This window comes from Syngnathoides biaculeatus, chromosome 10 (assembly GCF_019802595.1).
Source record: "Syngnathoides biaculeatus isolate LvHL_M chromosome 10, ASM1980259v1, whole genome shotgun sequence".
Classification (NCBI taxonomy): Eukaryota; Metazoa; Chordata; class Actinopteri; order Syngnathiformes; family Syngnathidae; genus Syngnathoides; species Syngnathoides biaculeatus.
The window spans coordinates 6,119,324-6,137,611 of record NC_084649.1 but is presented as its reverse complement, the minus strand read 5'-3'; the positions used below and the strand labels follow the sequence as shown (position 1 = coordinate 6,137,611).

Below are 18,288 nucleotides of genomic sequence, written 5' to 3'. Positions count from 1 at the left end.
TTGCAAAACTGTGGCCGCTCGTTTTCAAAGCATTAAAAGTATCGTGTTTTTCTTATTGGTTGCGAACATTACAAAAGTTAATAAAGATGAAGCACTTTTGAACTTCATAGCTGAATGACGTCTGCAATCCAATGAAAACAAAATGAAATGAGTTCACTTAAATTTTTCATTGTTTTATTTTCAAGTTATGTGCGACGTGAATTTCACAGTTGAGCTCAATCACCACTATAAACCATAACCCCCAAGAGACAAACCAGCAAAGTGGAGAAAAATAAAGCATGAGTACTATCGTAAACTGGCACCAGGATGCACTAAATTGATGAGATGAGCTTTGTATTCTAGCCCAGGACCATGAACTCAACGCAGAATAGCATTAGTTTGTTGTACTTTAATTTATGAGGTGTTTAAAATAGTTTCTTGATCTGTAATGCTTATATTTGGTGAGATATTACTGTACTACAGTCTACAGCAATTCAAATGTATTACTCCTTCAGGTAATCTCCGAACAGGATTAATCTACCATAACTAAATAGGAAATAAAAAGGGGAAAAGCCACTGACGACAACAAAAACAAAACATCTACTTTTCAAGTTATAAAAGAAATTTAAGTTTAAAAACTGTGCAAGTACAGCAAACCTATAGTACAGTATATTACACAACAAAATCAATTAAAAAATACAGTACTGTTTCAGTAGAAATCCTGAGTTCTCCATTGCTCATTCACCAACTGTAAATTGTGTGAATGAAGCTTTTAACATCAACTCTGAACTGACTCTCGAACATCAGGTCAGTCCCCTCTTGTATTAATTTCATGGATTTTTTTTTTTTTTAATGAATGCTTGATTTGCATGTAATTCTTTTGATAATAAGGTTGCTGCAGCTCTTTCAGAATGTGGGCTGCTTTTTTGTAGTAGTGCAAAGATGACACGGGAACCTGTGTGACAAAATTGACAGTACTGTAATGAAAATGTCACAGGTAGAGAATTGCTACTTTGCTGTTGTATTACTTCTGAAAAAGATTGTCAAAAAACAAATCAAAATGAAAGCAGCACCAATTGTTAGTCCACTGGTAGTGGCATGTAAAGACGGATTTATGGCCTTTTCACAAAGGTGTTTCTTCTTTTCAGAGTCTGCATTTCAGGTCTGTTGAAGTGTAGCGTGAAGATTTTCAGATATTGTTCATCAGGAGGAATACTTTCTAGCTGTGATGACTCTCTTCTTGCAGCCACAGGCACGTTGGCATCGTGAGTGATCTGCACCACACGTCATTTTAAGCCTGTGCCCACGTACCAGTGGAACTAATGTGATTTCACTATCAGATAAGCACATGAAATAATCAACACTTTCACCTAAATCATAAAAAGATGTAGCCTAATCACAGTTCCAAGAATTATTGCTACCACAAAATTCTTCCCAACATCCAGATTATTAGAAGACCTCAAAATGCATTTCAGCATTTAGGTGGAAGGCTGTTTTAACCTTTTATACGTGGTTAAAATGACACTCCAGAAAGCAACCCAAACAGAGATCAATGCTTTAGCTTCATTAACACAAAATGGCCTGAAAAAATGTCCTTGTTTTCCTCCTCCCAATGGAATATCTCTGAAGTCTGAGGTAAGTCTTGTAGTTGGTCAGAACATCCCACTTAATGCTGACACAAAGTTCACTCATCATTTCTCCAATGTGAAGAGGGAATATTCCAAAATTACACATCACAAGTTCTCTTCATGTGTGACACAAAATGGACACCTTTAAGGGTGGGAGGGGCGATCCCCCATCCTACTGGAATCTATAACAAAATGTAAAACTAGCTCAGAAGCCACACAGTGACAGTGTATGTTTTGACACACCAACACCTGGAGAGAAAAAGCAGGTGGGGGGAAAAAAGAAAAAACATACGAGTTTCAAAAACTACTGTAAATCAACACCACACTTCAAAATTAAGTCATCTCGTAAAGGAGCTTCAGAAATTTAACTTGGAAGGTGGTGGAGGGATGCACGCCAACAGAGCCAGCAAGCTAATAATGAGCATTGGTACTCGCCTTACCCGTATGAATATATATTTAATATATTTATAGAGTTTTACTTTATGCTGAGATGTAGCTTTTCTTTCTCCAGAGTGCACACCATGTATACATGCTTTTGTAGATCCTCACCTATGTATCGAAAACAAATGACAACAGCATGGCTCAACAATAAGCAAAAAACAAGTTGTATAATTGCACTTATGATTCATTGTACGGTTTTCTAGAGCAAGCATCAGTGTGGGTAGATGGTGCTGTCTGGGGGAAAAATACTGCAATCTTTAAAAGCACCCCTGTCTTGATCTTGTCAAACCAAAAGGTTTAACGGCTTAAGACATGTAAAAAAAATGGTCTTTGTGGTGCAAACCCGAGGTAACACCAGGCACAAGGCAGGCAGGACCACACCACTCCCTCTGCCTTACAGATTAGGTTCATACAACAAGCCAAGCTACATCAGAGCACCCTCTGTAGACACTGTGGATAGAGTTTGGCCACCACACATTCAAAATGGCGGCCCAAATCCCAGAGGCGGTCAGGCGTCTCATAGACTTTAGTCCACACATCAGCCTCGTCATCATACTGGTAAAGGGAGTTCTTGCGGCTAGTGCGGAACACGTGCTCTTCCACCATAACCTGTGTAGCCCGTACAAACAGGTGCAGTTTGCCTTGCAGCAGCATGGCCTTGATGTACGGACTTGTGGCTTGGTCAAAGGGTAGATCCCGCTTCCGACCCCAGCTATTCCTTTCAATGTCATAGACTTCCACAGTGAATGTACGCTGGTGATTCTTGCAAATGCCGGCGATGTAGTAAATGCAGTTCTTATAGAGGGCAGCCAGACCCTGGCTCCGAGGGATGCTCATCGGGGAAAGATGACTCCAGTAGTCTTTACGAGGATCAAAGCAGAAGAAATATTCACCTGGGGACAATAAGAGGCAATTTTGAGTCTATAGCAGCATCACCTTGACTAATTGTGACAGTAGGTTTTAAGGGGTATAGCCTCTTGTGCTTGAGTCAGCAAAAGTGTGGCACTCTGCACTTCCCTGGCTGCGCAATTCGTTCATCTACTTAAAATACATCTTATGAGCACCCTCGTACCAGGTATGCACACTGTGTGGCGCAAACCTGGAATGTGGGGGTTCACAGCCAAATTGGCACATGGATATTCTGCACCTCTTTTTCCCTGACTACATTGTTTTCTTTTATGGTATGGTATTTTGTATACATGGTATAACTTTCTACAGTCAGATAAGACCGCTTCAACTTCAAAGAACCCTTCTCACTGGCAGAAATGTTTCCAAGCATGTTCAGTGGCAGCAACTCCAGGACCCAGGAGACCAAAATATTGTTTTTTGTTTTGTGACATTAAGCGATGTTGAGCTTTTTCTTTGTAAGTGGAAAAATCTCATCCATAAAAATCCAACATACTAGGATGATCACTTTCAGTGATTGAAGTGGAGATACAGAAATCTTCATAAAAATGTTGATGATTACCCATACTTTTGTGTTATTAAGCTACATAAGGGTTTTTGTTGTTGTTGTTGGTCACATGGAGTTGCCATCAAAAGGTCTTCAACGTTCAATTGCCCTGTGACTTCTTGGTGACCCACCAAGTCTCCAGTAGACATCACGGAGACTCGATTCGCCATCAGATCACTAACTCGTCTCCAGGCCAGTGGGATAGGGGTCTTAAAGGCCTTTTCATACTGCACTTGCTTAGTGTGAAAGGACGATGACAGCAACAGGGGTGGTGCCATTCCATATTTGTGGTAAGTGGTGACGCAACAGCCTTCCGGGAGGCTTTCCCTGCGGAGTGGATTGTATTTATTGAATATCTATTGGTCATTGGTTATTTTGAGGAGTTGATGGAGCAGCAAAAAAAAAAAGAAAAAAAAATTTAAAGGGAACTGCAACATCCTGTAATAAGTTTACAGCAGCACATTTTAGTTTAAATTTGTGTGTTTTCTATTTCAGGCAAGCGCACTTCTAGGTGTATTTTAGGCAGAGCAGGGAGCTTTGAAAGGGAGTTTGAAAGCTTTTTGCAGAGACTTCTCTGAAATCAAAGTTTATCATAGTTGTACACCGTAACCGTAATTACTATCCTTTCCAACATTTCTCTCTTAACATTTTAGTCCAAGTACGCCAAAATAGCACTCACAAATCACTCTGCCGACCCTGTTCTTTTCAGAGGAGATATTTCACGTCACTGCATCAATGCTCCCAAATGATATTTTTTTCTATCCAATGATTCATCTCTATGGCATCAGATGCTCTCTGCATTGATGCGGCGCTCGGCATCACGTCAAAACGTGCTGACGCTACATCGGTACACACACAATGAATGGGAAAATCATGAGCGTGTCATGTGAAAAGGCCATAGTTCTTCTCCAGGGTCAACAGAGTTTAATCTACTTCAATGAAATTTGCAACATTCATCTGCTTGGATTTCATCAAATTATTAAAAGCCTCTTTTGCATAGACTACACGAAATTTCTACCCTGTCCAATAACTGATAGATGTAATTTGTAGGGGGGCTGGGGGAATCAAGTGACAACCAGTTTTACCCTATTTGAATTAATCAAAATAAAATTAAAAAGATTGAGGGCTCAATTCGCCCAAACTAGCCAAAAGGGCTGGGGGAATCAAGTGACTTACTATAATGAAACCAGTTTTACCCCATTTGAATTAATCAAAATAAAATTAAAAAGATTGAGGGCTCAATTCGCCCAAACTAGCCACAATAGTGGACAAAAAGTACAAATGAATATAAACAGCATTAATATTTTTGTTAAGCTTAAATTGGAACTTACATAATGAGAGAAAAAGTCCCACCATTCACTTTAACATAGCTAAAATGGTATGGAAGAAAAAAAAAGGAGGTGGGCACAACTCAGTTGTTTTGCTTTTTTCTTGTACTACCTGTATGTTTGTGACTATTTCATTTTGTATTGTAACCATGTGGCTTTGTGAGACATCATGATCTGAAGTTCCGTAGGAATAAAATGTACAAATAAATATTTCTACTTGACTTCAACATTGGCTTAATTGAATTTGCCAATAAGTTGCACATTTTGCAAACTTGATCAGCTCTAATGTGAGCAATTAAAAAGTTTAAAAAAAGTTAAAAATTAGAAAGTAATCTGAGCAGCACATTTCTCTCTACAATACTTTGATCGTCTTGAGAATGTATTGTACCCTGCAGTTTCAAGACATCATGTGCCAGATGTAGCTAAGCAACCCCAAAACATAACGGTGCCTGTTTCATGTTTCACAGTAGGCAGTGTTCTTTTGTCGATATGCTAATTTTTTTTGAATCTGTGAACAAAAAGCTGATAGTGTTGCCAAAAAGATCAATTTTTGTATCACATGGCCATAGAACATTATGCAAAAGCCATCTCTTTTAAAGATGTAGTTTGGAAAATCGCAGTCTCGCTTTTCTTTTATATATTTTTTTTATAATTTACCGTAAACTGTGGTGTCCTCCCGGATCGTCTGCGTTGAAGTCTACTTTGGCTAAAACTACAACAGTGCAATCTGACATTGATGTATCTTGACCTTAGAGAGCACCTTGAATTTTTCGGGTTGTTGTTCTGTCCTCTTTGATGAAATTTATGTTATCCATATCCTCAATTTGTCATCAATTTTCCTTCTGCGGGCAAATCTCAGGAGGTTTGGGACACTAATGTGGCACTTAAATGTCTGTTGTGAGGCTGCTTAGAACATGGGCCATAGAGCCTTAAACTTCAACATGTCAATTTACTTTCTATTCTCAGACAACTCTCAACTTCGCTTCCTTTAATATAAATTTAGTGTAGATAAACCATAGACCATATCACAACACAGCAGTGGCTTGTCACCCTTTAAATAGTGTTCCTTCGCTACAACACGGTTCCACTTTACACGTCTCGCTATTAAATTTTTTTTACATTTTTTTCCCCTCTTTCCTTGCATCATGTCCTACGTTCCAATTGGCATAGGGACTGTAGACCGTTGTCAACCACACTAAGTAGCTGACCGCAGACGCGGGGGGTGTCCAGCAGGCCCTGCGGTGTTTCAGCGCACCTGCATAACACGTTGTGGCTTTGGAAAAAGCTTTCTGCAAAGCTGCGACGCATTGTGGCAGCGTTGTGCCACAGCGGTAGTCCCGGTACTTAGGGCAGGTGATCACGGGAAAAAAAAAAGAGGGTGCGTACAGTTGCCCAGTCATTAGAAGGGAGGAAAAAAAACCTTCTGCAACATGAAAGCACACATAAACCCCATCATGGTCTCCAAGCCAAGTAAAGATAGTGACGGGCAGGGACCCTTCTTCTGATTTCCATCTGCGTATATGTATCCAAGCGTGCTCGCCTTGGAAATACGGGCCCTCACGTGCACAATGCTAAGTGAGCAGGTCGTTGCACAGTCATAGAAAATTGAGTGGCATTAATGGAATTAGTTCTAAAGCCTAATGCCATCATGGTGATAAAGCCAATTGGTGGAGCGCTACAGTCATGGTTGACTTGCTCGAACTTTCTCCCATCTCCCGATTGCATCTCTGGAGCTCAGCCACAGTGATCTTTGGGTTCTTCTTCACCGGTGTCACAGTCACTTCTTCCCCAATTGCTCAGTTCGGACCGATGGCCAGCTCAAGAGAGGGCTCTGGTCATCCAAAACATTTTTCATTCAAGGATTATGGAGGCCACTACGATCTTGGAAACCTTAAGTGTAGAGGATTTTTTTTTTTTGTAAACTTGTCCAGATCTGTGTCTTGCAGAAATTCTGTCTCTGAGCTCTTCAGGCAATTCCTTTGACCTCATGATTCTCATTTGCTGACATGCACTGTGAGTTGTAAGATCTTATATGTGTCTGGGTTTCCTGATCAAGTCCAATCAGTATATTCAAACAGCTGGACTCCAATAGAGGTATAGAACCATGTTAAGCATGATTATTACAAATGTTGTTCATCCGCATCAAAGGCTAATTATCAGCCAATACTGACCAAATGCTTATTTGAGCATTATTAAATTTAATGGTGGCGTAAGAGTGGTAAACATGCAAGTGTCCCAGATTTTTTGGAACATGTTGCAGGCATCAAATTTAAAATAAGTTATTTGGAAGAAAAAAAATGTGTGATCATTACCATCTCAATCAATTCAGCATAAGTTAAAAAGGATTTGCAAATCATTATATTCTCTATTTATGTTATGCAACTTTCCAACTTCATTGGAATTGGTGGTATTAACAGGTGAATTAGGTCACTTAAGTCCCCTCTGAAGGCCCATGTCTAAATTGCACCACCCACCTCTAGTGTATATATAGATGCTTAGGTAAAAGTCGAGAAAGCTTTTGATGGTCTCTTGGGCCAAGTAAATCAAAGCAGATGACTAAAACTTTGCCATTTGTGAACATTCAAGTTCCTTTAACTTGAACAAGAAAATGCACCAGATTAAATTGTAGTTACGTATTTGAGATTCTTTCCTTCTATCTACTCTTATATTTGAAGCGTGTTATTAAAAGGAAGTCCAAGCATGACGAAATCCAAAATGTGACTGATGGTGCAATTGTGTTTTTATACACAAAAATGCCTTCCACTAAAATGGATTAACATACCTTGGAGGACATAGATTCGATCTCTGTACTCCACGGCGCTGTGAAACTCCATGGCCACTGGCATTGGACTCACAGCCGTCCAACAGTTGTCCCTGGCATCATAGCATTCGACAGACTTTAATGCATTCCGGCCATCACCCTCATACACCCTGCCACCCAATGCATAAAGCTTCCCACAGCAGTGTACCAGTCGACAACCAATTCTCGCTCTCAAAAGAGGTGCATGTGGTAACCATCGATTTCCTGCATGTTCATACTGCCAGAAGTCGCTCTCTGCCCGATGGTCTATGGACACCTCACTGTTACTTGGTCGGTAGCCCCCAGCGATGTAGATGTCATTTTCTGAAGAGACCAGGATACCAACCTCTCGGAGATCGTTCGGTGGTTTGCACAGCTTGAACACCCTGCCTGTGGCTGTGTCTAGGCAAGGTACAGTTTGCTTCTTCCCTGAGTGTTTGTGAGCGGCATCAAAGCAGATGACCATCTCAGAAGCAGTCATGCCCAGGCGCTGGGGGCAACCATTGGTTCCAGTGAGGCAGGCTTTCGCCTCAACAGTGTCTTTCGACAGGGAAAGGGCGCAAGCAAATGGTGCAGGTATCCGACTGAGGAAGGTATCATCCAACAAAGGCAGACGGATGCACTGGGAAAACACCTCTGCAAGATGGGCCTCCCGGCCACTCAGATCATGCTCCAACCATCGGATTATGCTCTCGTAGACATGCTCCTCTTTCTCCACATTGAGGTCATCATTGTTTAAAATGCTGACCAGTTGCTCCTTGGTCATCTGGAGGAATTCTTGCTCTCTTGAAACACACAGGAACTATCACAAAAAAAAGAACAATTCAAAGCAGTTAAGCAGAAACGCAAATCATTAACACTTGTCATAGGTTGAAAATGTGATGGGGATGTAGTGGTATGTAAGGGGCATGGGTGACTAATTACACCTTAAAAAAATAAATACATAAAAAAACACTGCTCGTATGAAACATGCAAGTGTTACAAAAATTTAAAGAAATTTCAAATGGGGGTGAAACAAGTACAATTTTTTTTTCATACAAAATGATAATTTTTCTCTTGGAGAACCGCATATTATTGATTATTAATGCAGTATTACAGAAAAGAAATGCGAAGTGAAAAGGTACAGTGGGTAATTGGGGAAAAAAAAAATCTATCGTATGTTATAACTCTCTCCATGTCCCAACAGCAAAGATTTGCTGTAAATGGTCTTTTGAGATCTCATCTATCAGTTAGATATTTCATTTATTGTGCATTCCCCCAAATATAACTTCAAACCAATAGAAGTGTTATACAGCTGTGTTCATGTATAGCATCTGGTGACAGCAAGCACTAGTTAAGTAAAATAGCATTGCTTGCTAACATTGCTGTAGCAAGCATGATCACAAACTGAAAGCCATAGCTGCTATGTCAGAGGGACTTTGTAATCACGATTAGGAACATGGTGAAGCACATGAGATTTTTTCCCACCCCAGAAACGCAATGTTTGGAATGAGGTCCTTTTGACAAAAATACAACAACAAAGGCCCAGCGGCCATGTTTAGTGACAATAACACACTAGCAGCTCCACGTTACACTAGCAGCCAGTGACAGCAAAAATTAATAACAATAATGCTTAAATAAATAATGCAGTAGCATATAGCATGTATGAAAACAAGCCAACGAGGGGTTTATATTTATTAAGATGTTGGTGCAAATGTATGTCAATCAATCCTGTTTTTTTATGGCTAAAATTGTGCAGCAATTTTATAACATGAAAAATATAAACGTAGGTAACTCAGGATGTGCGAAAGATATTGCTGCAAATTATGTTTCACTTGGTTGTAGAGGTATGAGTATTACACATCCCAGACAATTATTTTCATCACAGATGATGCTGCAAACATACCGGTCGGTATTGCAACAACTTGAAAATCTTAACTCAGTGGTTGTTTTGACTTTATAATGCAACTAACTTACTCACGCACACTTTCATCCTATAGACTTATAATTTACAGTCAATCCCACGACACTTGAGTTGTACAGCAGGGTTCACAACCCTTGTCCTGCATGCTTCTTTTCCTGTCCTTGTCTTGTCCTTGCTTCACGGGGTGTAGCACTGCAGCCACAAGCAACACTAATATTTAATGTTTTATTGTTGCAGATATGTAATAATGCACTTTTCTCATACTATTTACAATTGTGGTTACTGCTTTGTATGCTTTCTATGTACGCTGGCGGTGATAAACCAGAGAACATTACGTAATATGCACATTACGTAGACTTACCAACGCCACGTCCTGGTAGGTATACCACCGGCATACTGCAAAACAAAATTTTTCTAAAGACCCTTAAAAATAGCATCGGTGAAGAGTCATGTTTACGAGGCAGAATTCAAACTACAGGCTATTAGTTTTGCAGTTGTAAATGGTAATAGAGCAGCATGAAAGAATAGCCAGAAGAAGCGTCACAATTCAACTGAAGGCAGTAAAGATAGTACATGAAGACATGAAGATCGAACATTGTCCATGAGGTTCATCTTGGTGCTTTTGTTTTATGAAAAGGCATCCTCTCTCCATTCGTGCAAGGACTATTGTGACACAGTAACAGCAGATTACAAAGAAAAACTGGCCATCTTCCACATCTACTGCAGTACAAATATTACAGACAAAAATGGTTGCTGGAGCCCCAAAGCCTTGGAAGTGGCTTTGTAAGCTTTTCTAGACTGATGGATTCCAATCCACTTTATAATTTCTTCGCATTGTGGGATGATGTATTGGTTCTCTGACAGATTATATTTAAGTGATGTCTTGATTCAACAAGTATGGTGGTAATCAGGATGTGGCTTGTGAAATTAAATTCACCTTTTCCAAATGTGTGGTTAGTCACAGTGACTTTGTGATTTAACAAGGGAGGGAAATTACTTTTTCAGAGAGTGTCTGAAACGTGTGGATTTTTTGTGGTTTAATAAATTGAATTGTCATTTGGAAAACAAGCCATATTGAGTTAAGGGAGATGGAGTGGCTAACGGATATCTGCAACACCATCGTGAGTGAGGACTCTATGCCCACAGACTGGAAGTTACATTATTTCAAAGTCCAAACCCATAGTTGGGTGGGGCAGGAGTGGCTATGGTATCAGAGTCGGGGACTTGTCCATGCAGTACGTGTGGCAGGGTTTTGGAGGCACTGCCATCATGTGCACATCCTACGAAAAGTGGATCAACAGGAAATGGAGCGGAATAAGAGGAAAAATGTAAGGGGCTATAGAGACATTTCAATCCAAGAGGTGCTGTGGACTGATGCCTAAACCAGGTGGCATGGAAGACCTGGAAGTGGATGGGGACATTTATGGTCTTGTGAGATACTTCTGCTTCCTGGGATACTAGCTGGATGCCAAGGGAGGATGCGACTAAGCTGTTACACTGAGGGTGAAGAGTGGCTGGGTGAGGTTCAGTGAGATGATGCCCTTCCTCACATCTAAGTAACCATCAAACAGACTGAAGGGTGTGGTATACTCCTCGTGCATTCAGAGATGCATGGTATATGGGAGTATGTGTGGCCTGACTGCTGACCAGGACCGGAAGCTGGAGAGAGCAGAGATGAGAATGATCAGGTGGATGTGTGCGGTGTCCCCGTGAGACCGGAAGACTAGCAAGGAGTTGCGAAGTAGTCTGGGAGTGGAGGCGATCAGTGAGGTGGTGAGATTGCATCTGAGGTGAAACGGCTATGTGCAAAGCAAAGATGAGAAGGACTGGCTGAGAAGAGCAGCAGCAATGACAGGAGCTAGCCCTGGGATAACATGGCAGGGCGCAAAAGACCTGACAGGAGACAGTCTGACAGGACCAGAAGCTGCTGACCATCTGCATAATAGCTGGCCATAGACCGGCCACAGTTGAGATTACGGATTTAAAGTAGATGATGATTTGAAAACTGCATTTCGTATTTCCATGGGTTGTCTCTGAGTGATAGTAAAGCGCAACTGACATGACATTGCATGTTTTTTAGTATGTTTTAAATTTCTAAAAAAAAGGCAGCCGGAATGGACCCATCTGTTTTTTTCACCACAAAACATGATTTTGACATATGGCTTTTTCTAACTCCTGCCATGAAAATCCTCTTGAGGGATTTGTTTTGAAGAATAAACAGTAAGAACTCAGGTGGGCTTGTATGTTTACAGGGCTCAACATTAACTTTTGCAGTGAATCAAAATCTCACTTGCCCCATCCGAAAGCCCACTTGCCATAGCTTTCAACAAATATTACATGCTTTTATAGCAACTGTTCATAATCCCTACATCATATAAAATATATTATAGGTTTTGTTATCGTGAATCCCTCATTGCATCCATGTGACAAAAAATAAAATAATAAAAACATTTTAAAAAATATGGTAAAAGTTTGGCATGATTGCAAATGACTAACAAATAAAAAGACTAAATACTAAATAAAATGACTAAATAATGGCTTTTAGCAAATGATAAGCAAATTAAATACTAAATAATATTTTTATTGATCTGGAAATCTTGCAAGTCATCTTCATCACCACAACTCAATAGGAACTATGAATTGCCAATCACTGTGTTATCTCAAACGTGGATTTGTTTACAACACTGACAGGATGCAGCGTAATATGTCGGTTTTCCCTTTTGTGTGTCGCCGTTTCATCACAATATATACTAATGATTAATTGTGTTGTGTCAAAATATTGTCATCGATGACAGCACTTATCATTTGTATAAAAAATATAATAACTACATCAGACTTTCTTACCTCAGATTTGCGTTTATTGTATTTCAATGTTCAACTATTACTATTCTATACTCCTATATCTAGTCCACGGGTAACCAGACTTTTCGATCGACGGGGGGCTGAGATTTTTTTTTTTTTTTTTTAGAATGACCAATGATGAAATAGAATGACAAAGTCACAAAGATCTATCCACTACAATAATGCAAAACATATTTTAAAGTATTGTGAGGATTCTTTGTGTAAATGTGTGTTAGTGTGCCTTGCATAACCGCATGAGCCAATATTGCACAACACTACATACTTAACTATGAACATTTTTTGTCATCTGAGTTTACGACGATAACTAAACACCATATGAATGAAAAGGCACAATCTACAATGTCGTTCCACATAAATTCTCAGCCGTTGTTTCACAGCGCCATGTAATTGTACTCCTTGACAGCTATAGAGCTTTTATGGAAGATAATATTTCCGCCTTATTTTTAAAAGATCGGAACAATGAGTCAGCTATGCTTCTTTTACCATCTCTCCATCTTGGACTTGTTATTAACGGTGATGTGACGAACTCGGAACAATGCTTCTGTGACTGCTGTGCGGCCAATTGGGATTTTACTTCGTTCTCTTTTCTCATTCTCAGCTTGCTTTTCGGTGGAATGTCGGTGTCATAGTTTCCATAAACAGTTTGAAATTGCCGCTACACATTTCACTTCACTGGCAGGTGAAGCAAATGCTCTTCGAAAATGACATTGTGAAAAAAAAAGTCTGCTTCCCTCTCCGAGTGAATGTGATACGTTTTTGTCTCCTTCGCCCCAGCATCCATACTCATGTTTGATAAGATTTCTTTACTTTAAGAAAACAGCGAGGGCTTAAAATAGGGGAAAAACTAATTCCACACGCTGTTGTGATCGACCAGAACTGCCCAGTCGATCGCTATCAACGCATTGAGTACCCCTAATCTAGTCTATATTCTACTATTACTACTACATTGGAAAATTTTTAAAATCTCTGCTGTTCCTCTCCCATAGCAGGTGCCACTATGCGTTTTCAACAGCAAATGTCCCAGTGTGACATCTGCTGAAGATGTTGCAGGCAATATGGCTACCACTTCGATGTCGAGTGAGACTTCCGCAACTTTGTGCATGGATGAAAACGCTCTCCGCTCGTACATATTTTTCATATAGACATTGAAGTGACTAATGTTATATGTATTTTTCATTACAATATCTATTTTACAATGTATATAGTGATGTCAGTGGGGCTTTAAAATTGGTTTGATGATTTGAAACCTGTGTGTGAGATTGATATGAAAATTAAAAAAAAAAAAAAAATCAAGAAGATGCAAATACTTTTCACGGCATTGCATTTCACAGATGAGCTTGTATCTTTCGGATCATAAGATGATCCTTTTTCTTTCGCCTTACGTTGACCTTTCCATCACTCATTGAGGTTAAGCTTGGTCTCGTCAGTCCAGTGCCTCAAGTCTGGATCTCTTTCCAAAATTCATTTTGCCCTTCTAATTCCTTCTGCTGATTAGCAGTTTTAATCTTGTGGTTTGGCCTGTATATTTCTTCAAAGTCTTCTTTGAACAGTGAATTGAGTCACCTTCACCCCTGCACTGAGTAGGCTGGCAGTAATGTCACCGATCAAGTGTTTCTTTGCAGCGCTCACAATGTTTCCTGTCATCAACTGCTGATGAAATGAAACCACTGAACAGATGTCTCAAAATGGAGCACGTGATAACAGCCAGCCACCTAGTTCAACAAAGAGGACTGGTGTGGACTTTAGAAATAGTAATGGATCATCCAGACGTTTTCCCTGGAATTGACTTGGAGCAAAGCCCAAAGACACAACATCTAAAAGGGAGAACAATACCAGGAGATCACCATAAAATTTGACTAGCCTGTGTTGCAGGCTTCTTCAACCCCAGGATAGAGGCCATGGACGGTCGCTACAGCGAAAGGCAAGAAAAAACAAGCAGTCGATGCAAAACATTGACATCGGGCAAAAATAAATTTGAGCCATTTTTCCAAACACCTAGCGAAGAATGCTCACCCCCCCCCCCCCCCACAAATGAAATGTATGGAACTAAATAATACAAAAACAGATATACAGTGAAGAAAATGAGTATTTAAACACCCTGATATATTGCAAGTTCTCCCACTTAGAAATCATGGAATGGTCTGAAATTTTCACCAGAGGTGCATGTCTACTGTGAGAGAGATAATCTAAAAAGAGGAGGGGAGCAGGGGACTGACCTTTCCTAATTTTCCCATCGGAAAGTATTCGTCGGTGTGAGTTTGCTTGGGTGAGGTGACGGAATTTTAAAAAGCCAACGTGAGCAGACATCTCAAGCCAAACACGTCAGGTCAGACAGATGCACCATGCATGATTTGATATTCCTGATGTGGTGAAACTAGCTACAGGTTCTCTTGGTCCTATATTCATTGTTTACTTTAGTTTGTGCAGATGATGAGATAATGTCTGGAATGATTTGACATATTCATAGTAATAACTGTCCAGCAACATATCTATGTTATGTATACAACTTTTTTGCATTCAAAAATTTAACGGTGGTTCCTTCACCTACGAAATTACATAACCTGAATTTTTCGTAAATAGAAACACAATTTACAGGTAAATAGCGCAATCCATTCCAGCTCCCCGCCAAAAATAAGCATTCAAAGTACATAATGTTAACAAGAATTAAAAAAAAAACTATTATTCATTTACCTTTGGCATTGGGTGACTATGCGAAGAGAGAAGGGTGAGTGAAATTGGTGAAGAAAGATGAAAAAAAACTTGCAAAAAACAAACGAATACGTTGTACAGTACAGTGAAGAAAATCTTTTGCAAAAAGGATGGAATTGGCAGTGGTGAGCAATTATTTCCAGAAGAGACAGGAACATAGAGTGACCTACAAGAGCAAAGGTAGAAGCACGTAGGTGGATTATATTTTGTGCAGACGTTGTAATCTGAAGGAGGTTACTGATTGTAAGGTAAAGGTGGGGGAGAGCACAGCTCGACAATATAGAATGGTGGTGTGTAGGATGACTCTGGTAGGGGGTAGGAAGATTTAGAAGACAAAGGTAGAGCAGAGAATCAGGTGGTGGAAGTTGAGAAAGGAAGAATGTTGGGTAGTCTTTTGGAAAGAAGTAAAACAAGCTGAGTTCCCGCAAGACCGGAGGACTACCGCCAAGGTACTCAGAGAGACAGGCAGGGGAGTATTTGGGGTGCCTTCTGATAGGAAAGAGGAGAAGGAGACTTGGTGGTGGAACCCCAAACTACAGGAAGAGGAAAGAGATTAGCAAAGAAGAAGTGGGACATGGAGAGGACCGAGGAGAGGTGGAAGGAATACATTGAGATGTGACGTAGGATAAAGGTAGAGGTGGCGAAGGCTAAACAAGAGTCATATGACATGTACACCAGGTTGGATGTGAAAGAATGAGAAAAGGATCTCTACAGGTTGGCCAGACAGAGGAATAGAGATGGGAAGGATGTGCAGCAAATAAAGGTGATTAAGGATAGCGATAGAAATATGTTGACTGGTGCCAGTAGTGTGCTAAGTAGATGGAAAGAGTACTGTGAGAAGTTAATGAAGACAATGGGAGAGAAGGTAGAGTAGAAGGCAAGCGTGAATGACCAGGAAGTGGCAATAATTGTTAAGGAGGAAGTTAGAAAGGCACTGAACAGACTGAAAAATGGAAAGACAGTTGGTCGTGATGACATACCAGTGGAGGTATGGAAGAAATTTGGAGAGGTGGCTGTGGAGATTTTGACCAATTTATTCAATAGAATACTAGCGGGAGAGAAGATGCCAAAAGAATGGAGGAAAAGTGTGCTAGTCCCCATTTTTACCAACAAAGGAGACGTTCAGAGCTGTGGAAACTATAGAGGAATAAAGATGATGAGCCACACAATGAAGGTATGGGAAAAAATAGTGGAGGCTAGACTCAGGACAGAAGTAAGAATCTGCAAGCAACGGTATGGTTTCATGCCTAGAAAGTGTACCACAGAGGCAATTTTTGCCTTGAGGATGCTCGTGGAAAAGTACAGTGAGGGTCAGAAGGAGCCTACATTGTGTCTTTATAGACCTAGAGAAAGCCTATGACAGAGTACCAAGAGAGGACTGCGCAAGTCTGGTGTGGTGGAGAAATATGTTAGAATAGTACAGGATATGTATGAGGGCAGCAGAATAATTTTCGGTGGAGGTGGGACTGCATCAAGGATCCGCGCTGAGCCCCTTCCTGTTCACGGTAGTAATGGATAGGCTGACAGATGAGGTTAGACTGGAATACCCTTGGACTATGATGTTCGCAGATGATATTCTGGTCTGCAGTGGAGGCTGGAAGCAGGCGGAGGAACAATTAGAAAGATGGAGGCACACACTGAAAAGGAGAGGGATGAAGATTATCTGAAGTAAACCAGAATGTATGTGCATGAATGTGAGGGGCGAAGGAGGAATAGTGAAGCTCCAGGGAGAAGATATAGAGAGGGTGGACGACTTCAAATACTTGGGGTCAACAATACAGAGCAATGGAGAATGTGGTAAGGAAGTGAAGAAACAGGTCCAAGCGGGGTGGAACAGTTGGGGGAAGGTGTCTGGTGTTTTATCTGACAGAAGAGTCTCCGCTAGACCATGATGTACGGATTAGAGATGGTGGCAATGAAGAAACAACAGGAAGCAGAACTGGAGGTTGCAGAAATTAGAGATGAAAGTGGACTTTCATGAAAATTCCTGAAAATACAAATGCGAGCACAAGGGGGTCTGGGGCCATTTGCCCACCCCCCCCCCGGGAAATTTAAAAAAATGGATGGCTGTGGTGCATTCTGGCAATATCTGTGAACAAAATTGAGACAAAAATTGAAAGTAAAATTTGTAAGTCCTGACCCCCCAAAAAAATTGGGCAGAAATTCCCGAAGGGCCAAGCCCAGATTTTTTTGCCCCATCACTGCATAGCACAAAATCACATTTGTCATTAAAATATGCTTAAAACATGGCATCTTATCTCAAGACAAATGAATTAAGTGAATTATTCAGTAAAAAGACATCTAAAATTGTCCTTTTCCCCACATTATACATATTATAGATATAGAATATACACGAAAATATATCCTATAATTTCTACACTGTACAGCAAAACATGTTAAAGAAGTTGATCTGTAGTATTACTATTAACGTTTAAGTCTCAAACTTGTTACGTCGCGTTGTACTGATACACTCGACCACATTGCTCACTATCTTAGATATAATCTAGTAATACTAATAGTACAATCAGTTGCCTTTAATATTCTGATACACACAGTCACTCATATTTGAAACATGTACAGGTGTAGTCAGTCATGCTTGCAGATAGTTGTCTTGTGTTTCCTTTCGTATCCGCAATTTTCTTCATTAACTAGAGACAATATTTTTCTGAGGTGTTTTGTAACTTACATTTTTCGTTACTAGAGACATTCGTAAGAAGAGGTACCACTCTATATCATGATTAAGCACCAACAATTTTACAGCCACATTAAAACTGTCAGTCAAATACAACTTCAGTGTAGGTAATAAATAGCAGCAGTTTAAGTAAATCACAGGGTAATCAGCTAAGTTGAACTGACCTTTTTACGGATGTAGTCTTGTGAGCGTTCCGTTAGCTCCTGGTGCCCGTAAGCATCTGCAAACATGAAAACCCCTATGCAGTTCTGGGGGTCGAGCCTGCTGATCATAAACTGGGCACACTGGTCCTGCAGGGCAGGTATCTGGAAAATGCTGGCTGCAGTGAACAGGGCCTGGACATTGGACTCAGAGAGCGTGACCCTGGACGTGTAGGCATAGTCTAAAACAAGGTGCATAGATTCCGATTCCACCCCAACAATTCTGACCTCCCGTTGGCTGCTCTCTGTAAGGCCACTGGTGAACATGGACCTAATAAGCGGAGGGGATGAAG

General features: G+C 40.5%; 1 protein-coding gene across 2 annotated transcripts in view; it reads right to left on the bottom strand.

Annotated features, from left to right (window-relative positions):
• Positions 1-414: 414 nt before the first annotated feature.
• The window catches only part of kbtbd8 (kelch repeat and BTB (POZ) domain containing 8), a 29,820-nt gene continuing 11,946 nt past the window's right edge, over positions 415-18,288 (bottom strand). For both annotated transcript variants that reach the window (XM_061833811.1, XM_061833812.1), the window contains exons 3-5: positions 17,960-18,266; positions 7,612-8,431; positions 415-2,941 (exon numbers count right to left, since the gene is read on the bottom strand). In XM_061833811.1, the coding sequence (XP_061689795.1) occupies positions 2,478-2,941; positions 7,612-8,431; positions 17,960-18,266 (1,591 nt within the window). In that variant the 3' untranslated portion in view covers positions 415-2,477. The remainder of the gene's footprint in view (positions 2,942-7,611; positions 8,432-17,959; positions 18,267-18,288) is intronic.